This window comes from Lolium rigidum, chromosome 1 (assembly GCF_022539505.1).
Source record: "Lolium rigidum isolate FL_2022 chromosome 1, APGP_CSIRO_Lrig_0.1, whole genome shotgun sequence".
Taxonomy (NCBI): Eukaryota; Viridiplantae; Streptophyta; class Magnoliopsida; order Poales; family Poaceae; genus Lolium; species Lolium rigidum.
In genome coordinates, this window is record NC_061508.1 from 143,209,453 (window position 1) to 143,233,350 (window position 23,898).

At 47.4% G+C, this 23,898-nt stretch overlaps 1 protein-coding gene across 1 annotated transcript; it reads right to left on the reverse strand.

Moving 5' to 3' along the window:
* Nucleotides 1-266: 266 nt before the first annotated feature.
* On the reverse strand, nucleotides 267-1,163 carry LOC124682508. Its single transcript, XM_047217181.1, has one exon. The coding sequence runs from the start codon at nucleotides 1,158-1,160 to the stop codon at nucleotides 420-422; it is 741 nt and encodes a 246-aa protein (XP_047073137.1). The 5' UTR covers nucleotides 1,161-1,163; the 3' UTR covers nucleotides 267-419.
* Nucleotides 1,164-23,898: the final 22,735 nt, after the last annotated feature.

The window sequence follows — 23,898 nt, forward strand, 5'->3', positions numbered from 1 at the left end:
ATTGTATGGCCAATATACCGTTCTGTTGCTTGCTCCCAGGAACTTCATACTGCGAACATAATTAGGTAAGAAGCACCATGTGCTCATCTCACCCACATTTGCTAAAGCATTAATCTCCATCAAGACTATCAATTCGAATTAGCCGGTGTTGTCACAAACTAACTTCTCGCAAGAAAAGAAAACTTACTAGATTTCGGATTAGTATCCATACTGTACCAACTTTTAAAGTCAAGTTTCTAATTTAATAAAAACAACTAAGAAGAGTGTTCCACAACAAATTTACAGTTTTACACCAATATGAAACAAGGGAACTGATAAGATATATAAGTGGACGATAATCACAAATGTAGTTTCTAACTAAAAAGAAGAGAAAAAAAACCACATTTGTGCTAGCTAGCTACCAGCACACTCCAGCAGGGCTACTGCTTCTCGATGCTGAGGTGCTTGCGGAACATTCCGATGAACCTCTCGGTGTTGGCAAATAGCTCCTGCCGACTCATGGTCACATCGCCGTCCACGTCGACCTTATTACTATCTTTCTTCTCCTCTTCGTACGCCTGCTCCTCGCCACCGACTTGGCCACCGTCGAGGGCGCTGAGGAAGAAGATGCTCGCCGTGGACGGGCACTTCTTCATCAGCGTCAGCACCACATCCTTGGTCTTGGTCTTCAACTCAATAATAGGAAGAATGATCTTCAGGTCAATAACAGGAAGAGGAATACTTGCTCCAAAGACAGAGACCACGGGAGCATCTGCAGCCGACTTCTGCTCGACGACGCTGGGCTGCTGGACGGATCTCGGCCTCTGAAACGGCGAAGCCCCGATGCTGATGGGCGTGCCTGTCTGATCGCTCGGTGACCTGTCATCGGCGCGTGGTGTGGAGGAAGTGGTGGTTATGACGCCTATGACGCTGCCGCCGCGGAGGAGGCCGGCCTGGATGCCCAGGCCGAGGACGATGACGTTGAAGAGGAAGTAGAAGTAGGAAACTCTGAGGAAGGAAGGCACCAGCGGCGCAAGGAGGAAGAGGAGCAGGAGGGAGCCTAGCTTGGCCACCTGGGAGAGCTGTACGTCGGCTGGGAGCTTGGCACCCATTAATTGACAAGCTTTGACGACGTGCCGATATAGGTGGCTGTGGTTCTGTTGTTTGGAGCAGGATATCATCGATCTAGCCCATGTCCATGTATATATAGACAAAAATTGGATATTTATTTGAAGGAAAAATTGGATATTAGTTGGTACTGGAAAGATATTGTCCGGTAGACACTCTTACAAAGAAATTAGGCAAAAATGAAGGATGGTGAGGGGAGGGGGGATAGTGGACTGTGGACGATAGCCCACCGTTAGAAATAGATTCTCGGACAGCTAGTGGCCAGAATGAACTAGCGCACTGGGCGGTGCTGGATTCCAAAAAAGAGCGCTTGTCGATCAAACCATAACGCGCTCGCTGCAAACAAGCCATACCGGTCTGTCGACCAATGCAATTGCCAAATTCAGGTTCAGTAAGTTGAGCTTGCTGAATTGAGTTCTCTTACCTACTGAACGTAAACGTCAGCCGTCACTACCGAGACTTTTGTGACGACTTTGGAAATTAATCTTCAACCTCCGTGAATACAGTCTCCTGTAGGCCCAGGTGGTGGCAAATGCATAGGTTTCAGCCTCTTGTCTATGTGAAAAGAAAAGTACCTACGTGGATGTCTCGCTAGCCCGTGACACCGATCCCTTTCAGAAGATCAATGACAAACAATGTGTGGCCATAGCGTTCTTTGCCCCTACGAACTTCATACTACGAACATAACTAGCTATGATGCGCCAAGTGATCACCGCCCACATTTGGTAAAGCATTAATCTCGCTGAAGAATATCAATTCGGATTAATTAGCGGATTAAACAAACTTCTCACGGGTGCTCATTCATCGTAGACATGATATAAAGGGGTGGTAAGCCGGCGCGCGGTTACTGCATCTGGAGATTATAAGTTTGAGATGCTTGAAGCTAACAAACCCCAAAAAAAACCCCAAATTTTTGCCCTGACCTCCCTCCCAGGACGCTCGCACGGGCGGCTCCGGAGGGCTCCTCCCCAAACCCCAAAAAACCCTAGCTCTTGCCGCTACCGCCGCCGGCACTGGCGGTGGTGGCGGCGCCCGGACACCGAAGGCGAAGGGCAAGGTGGGCGGGCTCCTCTCATCTCCTCTACGCGCGGAGAGGAGAAGGTGCGGAGGGCCGCGGAGATTGGTGGCTGGCGGCTGGGAGTTGGCAGGCGGCCAAGTGGCGGGCGTTGGGTGGCTGTCGGCCGCGTCGTGTCAGGCTATGACCTGCAAGGTGCGGCGAGCTATGGCCGCTGGCGGAGCTCGGGCCCACCTGGGCCCAATCTGGGTCGGGAGGGCTGCAGCCATTTGCGCCTGGCAAGGTGACGATGGCATCTGCAGCGTGGTGCGGCGGAGGTGCCTGCGTGCTGGAGCTTCGAGAGCTCGCATCGGGTGGTTGGCGGGCCCGATCTGGGCGGCCGCCGTCACCCTTCTTCGTTGATGATGCTGGCAGATGGTCGTTGCCCATGTCCTTTTTGGTCGCATGGGGAAGTGGTTGGTCGGCCAGCAGGGCGTCGGGTTGCTGGGTGATGCTTGAGGGTGACCCCGAACCCCTCGCTCACCATGTCAAGCGTTCATATCTCTTCGGTCGCGTCCCTTGCCGATGATGGCTCCTGTCTGTTCCGTTTTGGTGGACATTGGGGTTGGAGATAGGGCTAGGAGAAATCATGCGCAACTGCGACGATAGCGACACCCGTGGGCGCCGTCACCTTCTTGAAGGCATCTCGAGTCCCTATTCACCTCACCCCATCCCGAGCACTAGGAGAAACCCTTGATCCAGCTGTTGGTACAGGCAGTGGTGGCGCTTTGGTGTCATTCCCTCATTGGAGGCGCTATTGAGGTTGTCCCGGGAGTCCCAAGACGGCGGCTGGAGTCAGAGGTGGCTGCTACCCAGAGCTTGGGTCTTTCGAGCGCTATGTAACCCTTGCCGGAACCTGCTCGACGTTGCTTCCTCTAGGTCTGGTCAAGTCCTGCCACTCTCTTGCCTTCTTTTGGGTGGGTTGTACGTCGGTTGTACCTCCATAAAGTTAGAGTCGTTCTGGGTTATCCTGCTATGGTTGTGACACGGTTTTGAGACTCTGTTCCCTTTACCTCGCGCCATGTTGGCTAGCGGTTGGGCAAGGCGGGCGCTTGTTTGTGCGTGCCTTGTAGGCCACAAGGCATCATGTGTACGATTTTCAGTTTGGTTTTCCTCATAAATTGGATCATGTTGTTCTCCTTTTAAGCTTAATACAATAAAGCGTAGCTCTCCTGCGGGTTCTCGAAAAAGAGATTATAAATTCGCTAATTAAATAAATCTCAACCATGAGCCATTGATTTTGTTCCGGTCACTGCCTCTAGAGGTTATAAGTTTGCTAATTAAAAAAATCTCAGCCATGAGCCATTGATTTTGTTGTAGCTGATTAAGTAAATCTCAACCATGAGCCATTAATTTTGCTGCGGTCACTGCCTCTGGATATTCTAAGCCGGGCAACTGCCGTATGTATAATGTTGAACGATGAAGATGTCAATGTCTCTTCACTCTCTAGCGCGTAACCGATCCCTTTCAAATGATCAATGGCAAATAAATTGGATGGCCAACATTCCATCGTGTTGAACGATGAAGATGTCAATGTCTCTTCACTCTCTAGCGCGTAACCGATCCCTTTCAGATGATCAATGGCAAATAAATTGGATGGCCAATATTCCATCGTGTTGAACATAACTAGGTAAGAAGCACCATGTGTCCATCGCATGCATTTGCTAAAGCATTCATTTCCATCAAGAATATCAATTCGAATTAGTCGGTATTGTCACAAAGTAACTTCTTCCAAGAAAAAACTAACCAACATGTTTTACTCGATTTTGGCTTAGTGTCCAACAATACAAGCTAAACGTGTGCAAAAAATAATTAAAAATTTATATAAATACATGTGTTTAACTACACAACATTATGCTGACAACACTGTGTTGTTGTCCTGGCTCCGCCACTGCCTCAGGGTGCAGAAAAATTATTTTGCACCCAACATAATTTTACGTTGTCACATTCATAAAGTTATGTTTTGTATACATATAATTACGTTCATATTGACTTACCACAAAAAAAATCAACATAAAAAATGCATTATGTGGATAATTGTAGTGTAAAAAATGACGAAAATATTTATTTTATGTCATTTTGTACATCACATAAACAAAACAAAAATTGCAAGATCTATTTTTATTATGTTCTACTCGACTAATGAAGTAAGAAAAAAATTACGTGACGTAAAAATCATTTACGGTTGCAAAGATAGAGGGTGGGTATAAATAACTATTCTACTCCGTAAGATCAAATAGCGCATCCCTATATAGAAATATATATACTTGTGCTCTCTCTCTGTATATATGAGAGAGTGTGTGAGAGGCAGAGAGAACGCGCAGGGTGTGAAATTACAAAATTTACACCAACATGAAACATGGGAAGTGACAAGCTATATAAGTGAAAGATAATAATAAAAAATAACTAGTTTCTAACTTTTTTGAGAAAGGGAATATATTAATATCAAAAGATACTAATTACATCCAGCCTCTGCAACACGCACCACCCTAATGGCACTACGGATGCACACAGCCAAAAAAATAGAAAAGAAAACTAAGAAACGAAAGTCCCGCTACAGTATCTCGAGCCTAACAACAGCAATACATCCACCACCAAGACAACACCTGAAATACAGACTCTCCAAAAACGACACCTTCAAGAAGGGAACAATGCTCTAACACCATCGTCGCCCGATCAAAGATCTTAGGTTTTCATCCTGAACATATCCCGCTCTCAAAACAATGCCTCTAACAAGGTCATTGCCAGGCACAACCAGTTAAGGCCAGACATTGGGTTTTCACCCTGAAAGGTAGGACTCTGAACTTCACCTGTGTTGTCGCCCCCACTTTCATACCGCTGCTGTGAAGCCCGGAACACCAAGCAAGTCCCTCAACAACGCGGGGACTTGAACCTCCCTTAGCTAGTCCTCCCATCCGGCCTTCATGAAATTCTCTTCTTCCGACTTTCATCATGGATCCATAGTCACTAGATGTCAATACAAAAAAAGAGCTTCGCGCCGCTCCCTCCAGAATCAAACGGTCGGAATAAAAGCATGGGTGCGCGCGACCAAATACCACCCGATCCAGCAAACTACATGCAAAAGATGCGCTGATGCATTCGCCGACGGAGCCTTCCAGAACTCAACACTCCGGCTAGATGAAAAGGATCAGCATCCGGTAGGTCTTCATCTTCGCAGAAGAAGAACCCTAGGACTACCACCTTCAAACCCAAAGCAGACGAACATGCCCCCACGCCGCCATCCGCTGACCAACGATGACGAAGGAGAATTTGGTGGACGGCGGAAGCCGCAACCACACCATCCTCGCCCCCGCACATCGCCGCCCCCTTCCTCGCGCCGCCAACAGAAGCCGACGATGGATCTTGGCGGGTACAAGATCCAACAGCCGCCGCCACCACCATCCATCACCGGAGGCCGTGGAGGAGGAGCCGCCGACGCACATCCAGGGATGCCGCCCTAGACGCGGAGCACGCCGAAGCCGGAGGTCGCCGCCCCAGTCGCCACCACCAGTCGCCGCCTCCAACAACCCCCCCCCCCCTCCCCCGGCAGTTTGGCGCCGGGGCCCGCCGCCACCGTGGCCAGCGCCGACGGCAGCAGCGGAGGAGAGAGAAACGGAGGGAGGGGTGGCGGAAGGAGGGAGATCGTCCCCCGGCAGCGCCCTGGGGAGCGCCACGGGAGGGGTTAGGGGTTCGAGCGTCTAGGATGTGAAAGGCCTAAGTCTCCGACCTCTAAATCATCATCTAAATCACAACATAATTAAACTCCGACCTCTTTGTGTAATGATCGTTGTTATAGACTTGTAGCAAGGACCTCGTCTCTCAACATCTCATAGATCAACAATCACCTCACCAGAGATAACCTAAACAATCTACGCAGACCTAGGGCCTCTGGCGGCTAGGGTTTTTCGTCCTCACCGGCGATCCGATCGCCGTTGAGTTTCTCGTCACCGTCTATGTGTTCAACTCGAGATCGGCACCCCAGTCCGACTCCGTGTCCGGCCGGCCGCGCTGATCGCGCCGCTCTTTTGGGGCTCACGGGGGCTCTCAAAATAGCGGTTCTTGGCAGTCAGGACGGATCTTGTAGCCATGGCAACGAAGGAAGGTGTCGAGGGTACTCCTCGGCAATGCCCTCCGATTGGGGCTTAGGGTTGATGGAATCCTGCAAGCTGACACAAGACATCGGTTCACAGACAAGCGGGGAGAGCGATTTACCCAGGTTCGGGGCCCTCGATGAGGTAAAACCCTTACGTCCTGCCTGTCTGTTCTTGATTATGAAGATATTGGGTTACAATGGGGTGCTGAATAGTTCGGCTGAGATCTCGTCGAGATGGCTAAGTGCTATGGTGACCTAGCTCTAAGCTTTTGGTGGCTAAGGTTGCTAAGATTGATTGTGTCCCTCGGCAGCCTCTCTCCTGGCCTTTATATAGGAGGTCAGGTCTCAAGAGGTCTAACCGAGTACGACTAGGTTTACAGCAGTTTTAAATCTAATTCTTCCTTGTTCGGCTGCTTCTTCATATTGCCCGTCAAGGAATCTTCTGGTGCGCCATCCAGGTGGCCCGTCTTGCCTCCAAGCGCCTTCATGGGCCTCCAAGTAATTAATACAGGATAGGGCAATGTCGGTTACCCGAAGGGTAATGCCCACGTCAGTAGCCCCCGAGTGTCTAGCCGAACATAGTTCGGGTAGAGACTAAAACATGCTTCCTTTTGATGTTCTTTCTCCTTGATTGTTCTTGTTCATCTTGAGTCAGCATCATCTTTCTTCTGTCGGGTGTGCGTCAGCGCTCCCGATGGGAGTAGCCCCCGAGTCTAGGTACGGATGCTTGTAATCCGTGCGTAGACTCAAGTTGTTCTACTCTGCCGATGTTTTTCTGCGAGTCTTCACAGGTCATCCGATATATTTTTTGCATTCAAGGGATGATAAGTAACGTGCCCAACTTTTGTTGGTTAACTGCCGATGGCAAAACAACGTTGCCCTACACAGAATCAAGTCCCCGGACATGATCCTGGAGTGCAAAAAAGTTCTGTCGGGTGCGCATCACGCGCTCCCGATGGGAGTAGCCCCCGAGTCTGGGCGCGGGTGCTTGCAACCGAGTGCAGACTCGAATGGATTTTTCTTCAATCCTCTTTTCCTTCGACTCCTTATTCTGTCGGGTGCGCGTCAGCGCTCCCGATGGGAGTAGCCCCCGAGTCTAAGTGCAGATGCTTCGTAATCTGTGCATAGACTCAAGTTCACCACCCGATACTCTTTTATCTTTTTCTTCGGCTACTCGTAACGATCTTCATGACATCACTGTTGACGTGTGGCTGTTGTGGTTTGATTGACAAGACTTGACCTGACGGGCCCACCCTAGCTCTGCGCGGGCAGTTTTTAGGACTTGACCAGCGCACGCGCGGTGACCGAGGCGTCCCCTCGATTTTCGCACAACGTGGGAATAATGGGCCGCCGGTTCCATTCTTTCTTCAAGCGCCACGTGTACAATCAGATCCGCTCCACCTCCCACGACGCCCGTGGAGTTATGGCCACGATCTCGCTCAGATTCTTACGGCATAAATAGAGAGCCTCCTCGTTTTTACGTTTCTCACTTCTTACTGCTCATCTTCTCGCTCAAACCTTCCTGCCTCCTCTGTTTCTTCGTTAGAAGATTCACACGCCATGGGCAAGAAGAAGAGCGGCAACACCTCGGGCGCGGCGAAAGTTAGCCGCGATTGGAGTGCCTCCACCATTTCCAACCGCGACATCAACAAATTGCGCGCCCTCGGCTTCATCTCTGCATCTGAGGAGGACATTCGTCTTCCAGGTGCGGTCTCTCGCCCAAAGCTCCCGAAGGGCTTCACTGTCATGTTTGTTGCCTTTTTGTTCCGTGGTCTCTCTCTTCCGGCCCATGAGTTCCTTCGCTCTCTTCTTTTCTTCTACGGAATCCAGCTCTGGCAGCTGACCCCAAACTCGATTCTCCATCTTTCCATCTTCATTACTGTTTGCGAGGCCTTCCTCGGCATTGACCCTCACTGGGGTCTGCGGAGGAAGATCTTCTATGTGAAGCGCCACAATGACAGCAATGGCCCCCCCGTCGTCGGTGGCGTCGGCTTTGTTGTCAGGAAGGAGGTCGACTACTTCGACTATCCAATGAAGGAATCCGTCCAGGGCTGGCGCAACAAGTGGTTTTACCTGCGTGATCCCATGGTGCCCGGGCGGCGCTCGAATCTCCCTCCCTTTGATGACGTCTTGGTGGCTCACAAGAAGAAGTCCTGGCGAAACGCCCTTTCTCCCGAAGAGAGGGCGACAGCCGACAGACTGTTTGAGCGGGTCGTCGTCTTGAAAAACATGGGAGGCTTGACGATGTGTGGCACTGAAGTAGTTTCAGTGTTCTTGCAACGTCGAGTGCAGCCGTTAATGTCTCGACCCCATCAGTTATGGCTTTATACCGGCAAGAGCGACAAGTCAAGGATCAACTCTGCCGACCTGTCGGCAGATGAGCTTCGGGATGAGGTTCGTCGCTTGACGTGCCTCAGTATGAAGGATAACATCGTCTTGACATCGGCTCGTCCCCCTTACGATTTCGACCATCTCCCGACCGAGGTAATCTTTATTGCTCTTTGCTTGCTTTCATCTCTTCTTTCTTCGTTGTGTTTTACAAGTTTCTCTTTCTCTTCTTGATAGGCTTCCTCCATCGTTCAATGTTATCCTCCCACACCGGAAAGCGGCGTGGAACCAGAGGATGATGATGACAATTCTGAAGGGACCGAGGACACCCAGCAGGCCTTTGAGGACAGCGATGTCCAAGAGGGAGATACTGTCGAGGAGGTCGCTTTTACCAGGAGTAAGCGTCGCTTGCAGATAGACGAAGATTTTATCACGACGGCTGAATCTAGTCCCAGTGACCGAGATAATGATGCCACTGGAGCTTCTTCGCCTTCTCCTGCCGACAAGGGGCCATCAGGCTTTTTCGCTGCCGAGGATGACTTGGAACTGTGAGTATCTTCACTTCTTTGTAACTTAACCTTTATCATTTTGTAAGCTAATCATTCTTTTTTCCTGAAGTAGCTCTGATGATGATCTTGTTCCTTTCGCAAAGAGGGCTAAATTATCTACTGAGAGAGCAGCATCAGCTAAGGAATCAAATCCTTCCCCTGCCAAGCTGACGCCTCCTACGAGGACGACCGTGGAGAAGATTCCAGTGTCGAAGGTCATTCCTCCTGGCGATGCTCCTACTTCGTCGGCTTCTCGTGATCAAATAAGTATTTATTTTGCCTTGTTTTACTAAATTTTCTTCACGTCGACTGAATCTCCCTGATTTCCCTTGCTGCAGCCGATTTATGCCACAATCGATGCTGTGGTAGATTTCGCCGAGCAGTTTACTCGACTGGAGGCTGAAAACGCCCAGCTTCGAAAGACTGTCAAATCCTCGGCTGATCAGGTGATGGAGGCCAACAGGCTTGCCACCGATGCCAAGAGGGAAAACGCCTTGCTGAAGGAGGAGCTGTCGAAGGCGGAAGCGACGGATGAAGGATGAGCAGGACGCCAGGCGTGCGGCAGCGGTCACAGTCGATAAGAAGGAAGGCGTCCTCCGTGAATCCATCAAAGATCTATTGGGTAAAATTCACGACACATAGTTTATTTTTTGGTATTTCTCTACTAGCTATTGACCTGTCTTTCTGTCAGAGGCCGCCAATATAACCGTCACTCGACGCCATCAGCTTCGGGAGGACTCCACATCCGATGCCTTGTCGCTTGTTGCCGAGTCAAATGTCCAAGTCCTCAGGGTTCTGCAAAAGACTAGAGGAGCACTGTCGAGGCAGTACTCGATGATCTTCCCAAAGGCGAAGCAGGACAAGACCCTTGGCGAGATGGCGGATGCTTTTCTTGTCGACTCTTCCGAGCCTGTGGAGGTATTGAAACGCCGTTCTCGATTGTTTGGGGCAGTTCTTACTTTCCAACTGCTAATGGGTCATGGGCTGGGGTCTGACTTGGAGAAGTTATCTAAGGCATTGCCTGTGGATGACGACAACCACGTAGTCGACCTTGAACCCTTCAAAAGATCGGCAGTAACTTGTGCCAATCAACTGCTGAAGTTGGTAGATGAAGCACAAGCCAAGCCTACTCCTGAAGCTGCCCCTGGCTCATCGTCAGCGCCTCCTTAAACTTGTTGTTTCATTGTTTGTAAATAAGACGAATCGTAACTTAACTTAGTCCTACTTATTTCGGCTCTGTTGCCAATTCGAACACCCTTTTGGATGTAATATATATGTCAACACTCCCGACGGGAGTTTTATGTTAACGTCTTTCTGAATCGAAGATTGTACTGCAGATTCCTTCATCTTCTTCTCGTGCCGAGCTTTTCTCGAATCCTTCGACTAACGATGAATCTGACCTTGTTCGCCGCTTACGTGACCAAGTGTCTCGTTTAAATAAAGACATTGCTTCTCTTCGGGCCATGGCAGCGTTGGTGAAGAAAAAGGGGGAAATAGCAACTGCTATCGAGCAATATGCTCTCGATAGTCTTCATGTTGCCACCAAAAGTTTGGGCTGTGAGTGTTTTCCCCATCTTCTGACTCCTGGCGCAGCTCGGATGTTCTTTTTAACTGATATTCGTTCCTTTCCAGTTGTATCTTCAGATAAATCCGAGGAAGACAGGAAGATTCATGAGAAGGTCGAAGCGATGACTAATGCTGCTCACCCAAAGCACGATCTGTGGCTGCATCGTCCGAAGGCCGTTATCATGGCGAAGTTTAAGCATCGGGTGGAGAAGGCACATTACTACTTCGATAAGTTCCACGCCCATCTCACGATGGTCTGGAATACTTTGTTTCCTCTGGACCAAGCACCCGAAACTTTATCTGCCTTGTTCACCCGATTCAAGTCTCCTGAAAGGATTCGTCTGTTGGTGCGGAAAGAACTTCTGGCTGGTGCTGAGCTTGCCTTTGCTTCGGTATTGGCATGCCATCCGTCTTTAGACTTGAGAGCCGTAGCAAACACTGAGAGGAGTTTAGGCCAATATTATGATGTTGCTAGAGGTCCCGCTTATACCATTGTTTCTCGGATGGAGTCATACCTTGAAAAGGATCTGAAGGCCCACTGGAACCAGGGAGCCCAATCATGAATGTAATAACCTTGTTCCTGCAAAAGATTGTTTTTGTACAAATTTACTGCGTACGTTGCACGCTATGTTAGTTTGATTGATATTTTATTGTCGAGGGCGGCTGAGTGATCAGTTCAACCTGCTCTCTCGACGACTTCGTTAAATTATGCAATGTTATTGCGAAGCCGATATGTAAGTTTTGTAAGAGCGAGACCCATCGACGTAGTCGAGGGAATTAGACGTTTAGCTTCGTCACGCGGTGCACCGGTTTGAGCTTCATTTTGTGATAATGTAACCATCGATCGCGGCACTCGTGTATTTTCTCGAGGCTTGGATTGGTTGTTTTTGTGTGTCATTAATCTTAGCTCCCGTTGAGAGTATTTAATTAATGACACCGTGTAAGCGCATTTTTAGGCCAGCGCTCCCGATGGGAGTAAGAGCCAATGGTAGGGGCCCCAAACGGTATGTTCGGGTGATAAGGCCAGAAGCAAGGAAAAAGGTAGAAAACCTGATTAGAACTTTATTCATAGTGCAAAAGCAACCTTAAGGGCTGTTGAGTAAAAAACAATCGTATCCTATGTATAAAATCATCGCAACTGCGCGATGTTCCATGGATTCTCAACGTCTTTTCCCGAAGCTGGGTTTTTGAGCCGATATGCTCCTCCTGGTATCACTTCGGTGACGATATATGGTCCTTCCCATGGGGATTCAAGTTGCAAGGGTCTTTCTTGCTTCAGCCGAAGTACCATATCCCCGACGTTAAAGCTTCGACTGCGTATTCGTCGGCTATGATAATTTCTCAACGCCAGCTGGTATACCGTCGTTCTTGCCAATGCAATGTCTCGTGCCTCGTCGAGGAGGTCCACAGCGTCCTGCAGCGCGATATTGGAAGAGGATTCCGTGTATGTTGTCACCCGAGGTGCTTCAAACCGAACGTCGGCTGGTAGGACTACCTCGGCTCCATGCACCAAGAAGAATGGGGTGTACTGAGTCGACCTGTTAGGTGTAGTACGCAAACTCCAGAGTACGGATGGTAACTCTTCGACCCAGGCTCCAGCTGCACCTGTAAGGCTTTTCTTGAGGCCATCTCCTATGAGACCGTTGATCCTTTCCACCTGGCCATTGGTCTGTGGGTGGGCCACTGATGCAAACTTTAGTTTGATTCCTCCGTCATCGCAAAATTTTCGAAACTCTTTGGAGTCAAAGTTGGTTCCGTTGTCTGTGACGATACTATGAGGCATACCAAATCGACAGGTTATTCCCTTGAAGAATTGAACTGTTGTTTTAGCTTTTTGATTTCGTATAGGTACTACCTCGATCCACTTGGTGAATTTGTCGACTGCGACCAGTAGGTACGTGTGTCCTCCAGGTGACGACCTTGGCAGCGGTCCAACTTGGTCGAGTCCCCATTGAGCAAAGGGCCATGCCAGCGGTATTGTCATCAGATCTGTCGCAGGGGCGTGCGGCTTTGGTGAAAAACGCTGGCAGGGGTCGCACTTGATGACCAGATCTCAAGCATCCGAAGCTGCCGTTGGCCAATAAAATTCCGCCCTGAAGGCTTTCGCCACAAGTGCCCTGCTTCCTGCATAATGTCCACAGGTTCCTTCGTGTATCTCGCGCAACAGTGCTCTTCCATCGTCATTAGCAATACACCTTTGGAAAATACCAGAAATGTTGCGCTTGTAAAGTTCACCGTTTACTATGGCGAAGGCTTTCGATCGTCTGACGATTCGTCTTGCTTCTACTGGATCCTCCGGTAACTCCTTCTTCATTAGATATGCTAGGAACGGCTTGGTCCACAGTGGCTCGAGGAGGAGGACTTGTTCGGCAAGAGGAGTTGGAGGTTCTTCGGCAGCTCGTTGTGGGCTCGCTTCCGTTTTGTCAGCCGACGGTTTTGGAGGTGTCAACACTTTCTCTTTTATCGATCGTTGAGTAATGACTTCGTAGAACACTCCGTCTGGGATGGGGGAGCACATGGACCCGATATTTGCCAAAGTGTCGGCTTCCTCGTTACTGGCTCTGCCGATATGTTTCAGCTCGCATCCTTCGAATTTGGCTTCCATGTTTTGGTAAACTGTCGGTAGGCAATCATGTTATCGCTGACCGCGTCACACAGGTTCATTGACTGTTGTACTACCAAGTTTGAGTCTCCATAGATTTCTAGGCGAGTTGCCCCACATGCCTTTGTCATCCTCATTCCGTGTAACAATGCCTCGTAATCTGCCTCGTTATTCATCGGCAGGGGGAAATTCATACGTAGTATGTACCTCATCTTATCTCCCTGTGGTGATATCAATACCACCCCTGCTCCTGCACCTGTGCTACGTTTCGACCCGTCGAAGTACATTATCCACGATCCCGACATATCGGGTGCTGCTGGTGTCTGTGACTGGATCCACTCTGCCACGAAATCTGGGAGGATCTGGGATTTTATCGCTGTTCGATTAACGTAAGTTATGTCGTGTGGTGCAATCTCGATGGCCCATTGAGACACTCGACATGTAGCCTCTGGATTGGTCATTATGTTCTTCAATGGCGCTTCGCTCACGACGATAATCGGGTGCTCCGTGAAGAAGTGCCGTAACTTGCGGGCTGACCTCCATACTGCGTATGCCAGCTTCTGATGATGGGGGTACCTCTGCCTTGTAGGTGTGAGCACCTCACTGAGGTAATAAACAGGCCTCTGCACACCATGAACTCTCCCCGCTTCTTCTCGTTCGACGACCAAAACGCTGCTAAAGACTTGTGCTATCGCGGCTATGTACATAAGCAACGTCTCTTTCTCGCGCGGAGTTACAAGGATTGGGGAGGTCGACAAGATTTTCTTCAAGTTGTCGAAGGACTCCTGCGCCTCCTTTGTCCACTCGAACTTTTCTGATTTTTTCATCAAGTTGTAGAAGGGCAGAGCTTTCTCCCCTAGCTTGGCGATGAATCTACTGAGCGCTGCTAGTCGTCCTGCCAACTGCTGCACTTGGTGCAGATTCTTTGGCGGCTCCATGTCGAGAATAGCTTTTATCTTCAAGGGGTTGGCTTCAATTCCTCTGGCTGAAATGAAGTACCCGAGTACTTGTCCCCCTGGCACTCCGAAGAAACATTTTTTGGGATTCAGCTTGATTTTATACCTGTCTAGGTTGTCGAAAGTTTCCCGCAAATCATCGTTGAGAGTGGCGGCGTGCTTCGTTTTCACCACGATGTCGTCGATATAGACTTCAATTTTCCTCCCAATCTGCTCTCCAAGGCAAGCTTGCATGCAACGTTGATAAGTTGCTCCTGCGTTTTTCAACCCAAAGGTCATGACGTTGTAACAGAAAACACCGTGTGGGGTGATGAACGCGGTTAGCTCCTGGTCTTCTTTCTTCAGCTTAATCTGATTATAGCCGGAATATGCATCAAGAAAGGAGAGACGGTCGCATCCGGCTGTGGAGTCGACTATCTGGTCTATACGAGGTAGCGGGAAGTGATCTTTTGGGCAGTGCCTATTAAGGCTAGTGTAATCGATGCACATGCGGATGGCGGTCGTGTCTTTTTTCGGCACCATAACGGGATTAGCCACCCATTCGGATTCCTTAAGCTCTCGAATAAATCCTGCCTTACAGAGTCGGCTAACTTCCTCACCAATTGCTCTTCTCTTTGGCTCAGAAAATCGGCGCATTGACTGCTGTACTGGTTTGGCTGTCGGGTCAACGTTAAGGGCGTGCTCAGCGAGTTCCCTGGGGATACCTGGCATGTCGGATGGTTCCCATGCAAATATCTCCCAGTGCTCACGGAGGAACTCGATGAGCGGGCCTTCCTATGCGCCAGTAAGGTCAGCCGACGTATTGACCGTTTTCTTCGGGTCAGTGGGATGCACCTGCAGCTTCTTGGCTTCCTTTGCGGCGTCAAATTCATCGGATCTTACGTTTCGGTTGTCGGCTGGCGGTTGCATGTGATCTGTAACGGTGTCGATCGCGTTGAGTTCTTCCTTGGCTCCGAACTTCGAGGCGATCTTCTGGAACTCCCTGTCGCAGTTGTCCGATCGAGCAAAGCTTCCATGAACGGTTATTGGGGTCCCGTTGTTGCCTGGCATCTTCAGTTTCAGGTACGCATAATGAGGTACGGCCATGAATTTGGCAAACGCGGGCCTGCCGAGGATGGCGTGATACTGGGACTCCCAGTCGACTACTTCAAACTCGATCTTTTCTTTCCTGAAATTGCTGGGCGTGCCGAAGACTACGTCCACTGATGTTTTACCAAGAGAATAAGCGGGTCGAGTCGGTATAATGCCGTGGAACCCTGTGTCAGACTCTTTTAGCATATCGACTGTTAGACCCATTGCCCTCATTGTGCTGGTGAATAGCAGGTTCAAGCCACTTCCTCCATCCATGAATACTTTGCTCATATTGTACCCTCCAATCTGTGCTTCAAGGACAAGGGCCGCGTGGCCGGGCCTTGGAACAACTTTCGGATGATCCGCCCTGCCGAAGGTGATACTCTGATCTGACCAGTCGATGAAATTGGGTGTATCAACCATGGCGACTTCCGCATATTTTACTTCTCGGGAGAACTTCTTGATTTCTCTCTTTGAAAAGCTGGTTTTATGGATCATGTTGACTTGCCCGCGTGGTTCTGGGAATACCTCGGTTGGTACATGTTCGTCTCCTCCTGCCGGTATGTACGGTTCCGGTACATATGGTTCTGGTGGATAATTGTAGGACCCCGCCCTTCTTTCCATTGTGCGAACTCTTGACATAGCTTCGGCTCTGAGATCATCGCAGAACTACCGAATCTCTAGGAAGTGTCGGCAGTTCTTTAGCAAATGACTGGATTTCTCTTGACCATCCTTCGTATCAATGTAAGAGTGGAGGTAGCATGGTGCCTCGAGCTGCTCCGTAGCCGATAGATACGGTGAACGTGTGCGACCCCTGATTGATGACGTGTCGTGGCACCCTTGTTCGAACTGACGAAGGTGAACCGTTGTTCGTCCTTCCTCCTCGTGGTGCGAGCCCCTTCGTCTTTTCCTTTGTCGGATGCGCCGGCCCTAGGGAGGCGAAGGAAACCTCCGGAGTCGATGATGAAGTGGACACCACCGAAAGTAGCTTCCATGTCGTGAGATGGTCCCACAGGGATTGGGTGTAGTGCTTCACGGTGCGGCACGAACTCGAGGGACCCGCAGCGGATTGAATCTCTTGGTTCTGCTGGCGTCGGTGATTTGAGTACGAACGCTGCGGATGTGACTGGTATTGCCGATGACCTGCCTTGTGCCGACAGGGTTCCCACAGCGCCAATTGTCGAGGGTACTCCTCGGCAATGCCCTCCGATTGGGGCTTAGGGTTGATGGAATCCTGCAAGCTGACACGAGACATCGTTTCACAGACAAGCGGGGAGAGAGATTTACCCAGGTTCGGGGCCCTCGATGAGGTAAAACCCTTACGTCCTGCCTGTCTGTTCTTGATTATGAAGATATTGGGTTACAATGGGGTGCCGAATAGTTCGGCTGAGATCTCGTCGAGATGGTTAAGTGCTATGGTGACCTAGCTCTAAGCTTTTGGTGGCTAAGGTTGCTAAGATTGATTGTGTCCCTCGGCAGCCTCTCTCCTGGCCTTTATATAGGAGGTCAGGTCTCAAGAGGTCTAACCGAGTATGACTAGGTTTACAACAGTTTTAAATCTAATCCTTCCTTGTTCGGCTGCTTCTTCATCTTGCCCGTCAAGGAATCTTCTGGTGCGCCATCCAGGTGGCCCGTCTTGCCTCCAAGCGCCTTCATGGGCCTCCAAGTAATTAATACAGGATAGGGAAATGTCGGTTACCCGAAGGGTAATGCCCACGTCAGAAGGACCCCAATCGGGGAACACGAAGGAATCGATCAATGATCTAAAGGACAAGTTGGGGATTGAGGCAGATGATCTCGATGACCTGATCTTTGAGGATGAAGAAGAGACACCCAAGGAGGGGTTGAAGTGGACATCCCTGGTAAGGGTTCATACAGATAATCCGTTTAGTCCGCAAACTTTTGAGCAGCATATGCGCAACGCATGGAGCCCTGCAAAACAGGTCATTTTCACGGCTTTAGAACCAAATCTTTTTACGGTCCAGTGATTCTGTGTGGGGGATTGGCTGAAGATCGAACAAGGAGGACCATGGTTGTTTAGACAGCATGCGGTATTCATTGAACCCTATGATGGGTTTACTGATCGACAATCGATCTCAACAGTTTAGGTGTATGGATCCAGATTCATAAGCTACCACTTGGATACAGGAATACATCGTTGATCACGAACCTAATGAATAAACAGGTCGGTAGGACAATTGCTGTGGAGACTAATGTACAAGGGGCAGGGAATTTCGTCCGTGTGCATGTGAAGGTTGACGTGAGGAAGGTCACCGCTCGGGTGGTTTCGATATCCAGAGGAGGTCAGCGAGAACTATACCAGATTAAGTATGAGAAGTACCCTCGTTTCTGTGGAGCTTGTGGATTCCTAGGCCATACTTATCTTGAGTGGGGTACAGGGGAGCACGGTGCAGAGAAACTGAAGTGGGGCAATTTTTTGAAGGCCGATTGGGGAACATGGCGCGGGAAAGGCATTGGTGGTAATCGCGGAGGGTCTAGCATGGGCTCGGGAGCTCGCATGGGAAGAGACCCTAGCGGGCGAGGGCATGGACCGGCTGGTCGTGGAGAGGTGCTTAGGAGTTGGAGGCACAACGCCCTGCCATTGAAAAATACCGATGATCGCGACGAGGATCCTCTAAATGACACAGGTTCTAGCCCTATTAAGGAATCAGATATAGTGATGAAGGACAAAGAAGCTCTTGATCCGAATGCAAGGAAAAGACTTCTTATGGGTATGGATGGAGACTATGAGATAGCCAAAGGAGTGAATCCGTCGATGATCCTGAAGCAATAGATATGCTGACAGATGCGGCAAAGGAAAATGCCACTCACTTGGACACAGATGCTGGAAATCGTTTGAAAAGAACTAAGAAGACCGGAGCTAACTCCTCTTCACTAGGATTGGCGGATTCCCATGAGGGATCCGTCCGGGAGCAATGAAAATCCTAATCTACAACTGCCGAGGCATGAAAAAGACTTCGGCAGTTAGAGCTCTCCAAACCTTGTTGGAGAGAATTCGTCCAAATATTATTTTTCTCTCGAAAACACATTTTAACAAGCAGAAGGCTGGGAATCTAAAAAGGAGGTTTAATTTTGATGAATTGGAAATTTGGGAGAGTGATGGACGGGCTGGTGGATTGCTTATGATGTGTAACAATGATATTCTAGTTACTTCAAGGGAGGTGCACCCAAACTATGTTGACATCCGAATAAATGAGCATAGTGTGGATGGATAGAGGCTTACTGGGATTTATGGAGAACCAAGTGGGGATCGGAAACATCTCACGTGGGAATATATAAGAATCTACACAGGATCACTAATTTACCTTGGCTCCTTGGGGGTGATTTTAATGAAATTCTCTTCGGGTATGAAAAAGACGGTGGAAATATCCGTCCCCAGCGTTGCATGCAGGGGTTTAGAGATGCTCTCAATGACTGTAATCTTGATGATCTTGGGTACGTCGGTGATATGTTCACTTGGCATAGAGGAAGGATGCGTGAGAGACTAGACCGAGTAACAGGTAACCAAGCTTTGGCAGCTAGGTTCCCTCAATTATCTGTGCTACACGAGGAGTTTAATAAATCGGACCACCGTCCTCTAGTCATTGACACTGAGTACCATGCGGGAAGTGTACGTAATGCCCCTTTCGGGCCGAGAAAATTTGAAGCTAAATGGCTAAGGGAAGAAGGAATTGAAACAATTATTCAAACGACATGGGAGAGAGCTAAGGCGGTCCCAGGTACTTCTCTTGCGGAGGCGACCAAGGAAATTCAGAGTTCTCTGAATATTTGGGACCGTGAAGTCTTGAGAGGGCCTCGCTCGCTCCTCTGAGACCTTCAAAAACAATTGGATGCTGTTATGAGTGGCCCTCTAGATGATGATGCTTTGAGCAAGCAACAGAAGCTACAGATGGAGATAGGGGAATTACTTGAAAAGGAGGAGGTTTATTGGCTCCAAAGAGGTCGTATTGATTGGCTTAAATTAGGGGACCAAAACACGTTTTACTTCCGCAATTTTGCATCACATAGGAAGAAGAGTAACCGGGTCAAAAAATTGATGAATGACTCGGGGATGTGGATTGAAGATGAAAACCAACTTGCAGGATTAGCCGAGGACTATTTCACGAATTTATTCAATGCTGAAGTTGTTGGAGATATGCCCAATAGGCAATAATAAAATGGTTATTATAATATATCTTTGTCTTTATGATAATGTTTGCATACCATGCTATAATTGTACTAACCGAAACATTGATACATGTGTGTTATGTAAACAACAAGGAGTCTCTAGTAAGCCTCTTGAATAACTAGCTTGTTGATTAATAGATGATCATGGTTTCGTGATCATGAACATTGGATGTTATTAAAAACAAGGTTATGTCATTGATGAATGATGCAATGGACACACCGAATTAAGCGTAGCATAAGATCACGTCATTAAGTTCATTTGCTATAAGCTTTCGATACATAGTTACCTAGTCCTTCGACCATGAGATCATGTAAATCACTTATGTCGGAAGGGTACTTTGATTACATCAAACGCTGATACGTCTCCAACGTATCTATAATTTCTTATGTTCCATGCTAGTTTTATGACAATACCTACATGTTTTATTCATACTTTATATCGTTTTGATGCATTTTCCAGAACTAACCTATTAACAAGATGCCGAAGTGCCAGTTCCTGTTTTCTGCTGTTTTTGGTTTCAGAAATCTTACACAGGAAATATTCTCGGAATTGGACGAAACAAAAGCCCACGATCTTATATTTCACGGAAGGTTCCAGAGCACCGAAGAGGGGCCAGAGATGGGCCAGGGGGGCCCCACACCACACCTGGGCGCGGGCCCACTCCTGGTCGCGCCACCTGGTGGTGAGGGCACCCTAGTGCCCCTCCGACGCCGCCCTTTCGCCTATAAAGTCTCCCAGACGTGAAAACCCTAAAAGGATAAGCCACGAGACGAGAAAGTTACGCAGCCGCCGCCATCGCGAAGCCAAGTTCGGGGGACAGAAGTCTCTGTTCCGGCACGCCGCCGGGACGGGGAATTGCCCCCGGAAGGCATCTCCATCGACACCACCGCCATCTTCATCACCATTGCTGTATCCTATGATGAGGAGGGAGTAGTTCTCCCCGGAGGCTAAGGGCTCTACCGGTAGCTATGTGGTTAATCTCTCTCTCCCATGTACTTCAATACAATGATCTCATGAGCTGCCTTACATGATTGAGATCCATATGATGAGCTTTGTAATCTAGATGTCGTTATGCTATTCAAGTGGATTTTACTTATGTGATCTCCGGAGACTCCTTGTCCCACGTGTGTAAAGGTGACAGTGTGTGCACCGTGTGGGTCTCTTAGGCTATATTTTACAGAATACTTGTTCACTGGGTTATGATTTGAGTTGGATGTCTCTATGAAATTGTGGTGTGTTAGTACCTCCTATGAATGCTCACAGTGACAGCGTGGGGTGTTTATTAGTACTTGGGAATGCATCTTTAAGGTTTGCTTTTGCAGCCCTACACGGTGAATTAGTGTTCGTTATCCCGCCAGAGAGTAATTCAAAATAGCATAGTGAAGTGCTTATATTTATATTCAATTATGATTGCAATGTTGAGAGTGTCCACAAGTGAAAGTATGATCCCTAGGCCTTGTTTCTAAGCATTGAAACACCGTTTCCAACAAGTTCTGCTACATGTTTGCTTGCTGCCATATTTATTTCAGATTGCAATTGCTATTTACAATCATCCATATTACTTGTATTTCACTATCTCTTCGCCGAACTAGTGCACCTATACATCTGACAAGTGTATTAGGTGTGTTGGGGACACAAGAGACTTCTTGTATCTTAATTGCAGGGTTGCTTGAGAGGGATATCTCCGACCTCTACCTCCCTAAGTTCGATAAACCTTGGGTGATTCACTTAAGGGAAACTTGCTGCTGTTCTACAAACCTCTGCTCTTGGAGGCCCAACACCGTCTACAGGAATAGAAGCGTGCGTAGACATCAAGCTATTTTCTGGCGCCGTTGCCGGGGAGGTAAGGTAAAAGGTATTCACATCCTCCGACTACTAAGCTATTTCCTAGCACTGTTGCCGGTGTGTGAGAGCTCGAAGCTATTTCCTTTAGATCCTGCAATTGCATCTTTTTGTTTCTTGTTTTTATTTTTCACTAGTTAGGCATAATGGAAAACAACAGTGAGCTTTTTAATCTATTTCCTGAAATAAGACATGAATTATGTGATGCGAAAATTAAAAAACCTATGGAACCTTATTTGCATGCTAGTATCAATGTTATTAGTATGAACGCAATTACTGCTAATGCTATGGAAAAGTCTAAGCTTGGGGAAGCTAGTTTATATAAAAATAATCTTTTTGCTCCTCGGCTTTGGAAGAAACATTTTGCCTTGATAATGCTTTGTCTCCAATATGTGGTGATTCGAATGATGCTTGTGATATTCCAAACCCACCTACTGAAAGTATTCCCTTCAAGATACCTATGAAAATTATTGAACTTGTTGTGGATAACCGCTATGAAGGGGATGGAACTGTTCATCCTAGAGATCATTTACTGTTTCTACATGAATTATGCGGGTTATTCAAGTGTGCGAGTATTTCTATGGATGAAGTTAGGAAGAAATTATTCTCTATGTCGTTGTCCGGTAAGCGGCGCATTGGTATAAAGCTGTCTGAAGGATGGACATTCTCTTGATTGGAAGGATATTGTGCCTCTATTTTATTCTAAATTCTATCCTCCAAGTGAAATTCACAAAGACCGAAACCGCATATATAATTTCTGGCCTCATGATGAAGAGAGTATTGCCCAAAAATGGGAGAGATTGAAGTCTTTAATGCTTAAATGCCCCATTCATGAGTTTCCCGGTAATATCATCATTGATAATTTCTATGCAAGACTTTCTTTTCAAGATAAAACCTTGCTGGATACTACTTGTTCTGGATCATTCACGCGCAATAAAGAAGAGTTTAAATGGGACCTTCTTGATCGGATTCAGGAGAACGCTGAAGATTGGGAGAACGACAAAGGTAAAGAATCGGGTATAAACTATGAATATGAATGCATTAAGTCTTTCATTGAAACTGTTGATTTTCAAGAGCTTAGTGCTAAATATGGTCTTGATCCTCAAATTATGGTCGATTGCTATAAAGCCTTTGCTTCTCATATTAATGTTCCTAAAGAAAATTGGTCCATGTATCATGAACCTTTTAAAGACACTTGCATGGAAAATGAAATTGTTGATAATGAATGCAATAAACATGCTCAAACTTCTGAAAATGCTATTTCCTATAAGCATGTTAATTTTTGTGGAGTTCATAGACCTTGTGGAATTAATCAAATCGAAGATGAATATTGTATCCATCATAGGAATGAAAAAACTAGAAAGTGGTCTAGGGCTCTAGATGATCTTAGTGAAAAAGTTTGTGCCCTCTATCCTTTTATTTGTGAACTTTGCCATAGAGTGGGTCATTTTAATTTTCAATGCTCTCCAATGATAATTCGAACCTCATGAGTGCTGCAATTTTGTATTGTGATGATGAAATTACTCCTAATCAGCATGATGAACTTACTTTATTTTTGTGGTGTGAAGAGTTATCAAGAAAAATTTCTTTGTTAGATATGAATGATCTTGATATTAATAGTGTCCTACATGGGTGTCTTTCTTATTGCATTGATAATTGCCACACAAATACTTACATACAAAATATTTTAGAAGATGACACTTTGCCAAAATATGATAGGACCGCTGTGTGTTTCGAACTTATTAATGAAAAGGAGGAATCCTCCCAAGCTTCTTCTATTGTTTCTGGAAATAAATCAGGTTATGTGGAGAAGCCTCCCTTCAAGCCTCTTCCTCCTAAATAAGGGAACGAGAAGAAGGGAACGAAGAAGAGGAAGAAGAGGGGGAGTAAAAAGAAAGAGGTAACGACATATCCCCGCGTGTATGAGATAACGATAGGTAACAGTAAGTATGTTGCTCCTAATGATTATTATGATAATGAATCTGAGTACAATGATCTTCCTATGCCCTTTACCTACATTAGTGATCATGATTTGAAAGAGCACACTACTTTTGATATTGAAAATCTCTGGGAAACTAATTCTGAAAATGATGATGTCAATAATTTCCATAGTATTAGTACTATCCATGCTTCTTCCCATAATGATATAGAAAGCTCTAAGCTTGGGGATGAGGTGTTTGAAAATCCTTTTGCTACTGATGATTATATGTTTGATACATCTCCTTCTAGTAACAATGACGGTATGGTTACAGATGAACATACTGTGGAAGATAACTATTCTATTTCTTATGATTATAATATGCCTCCAATCTTTGACAATTATTATAAAGACTACTATGACACAGGTTATAATTATCCTTATGAAACTTGTCATAGTCATGATGGGATTGCCAAAAACCATTCCCTTAGTATGCAACTTGTTTACCATGTTCAAATTCTTGATAATGATCCTGCTCCAATTACTATTAATGAGAAGAGTTTTTCTTATGCCAAAATTAATGATACTTTTATGCATATGAACCATGATAAGAATGTTTTAAGT

What these genes read in the sequence shown, in the direction of transcription:
- LOC124682508 (XM_047217181.1), bottom strand. Translation starts at nt 1,160, where the DNA reads ATGATATCCTGCTCCAAACAACAGAACCACAGCCACCTATATCGGCAC.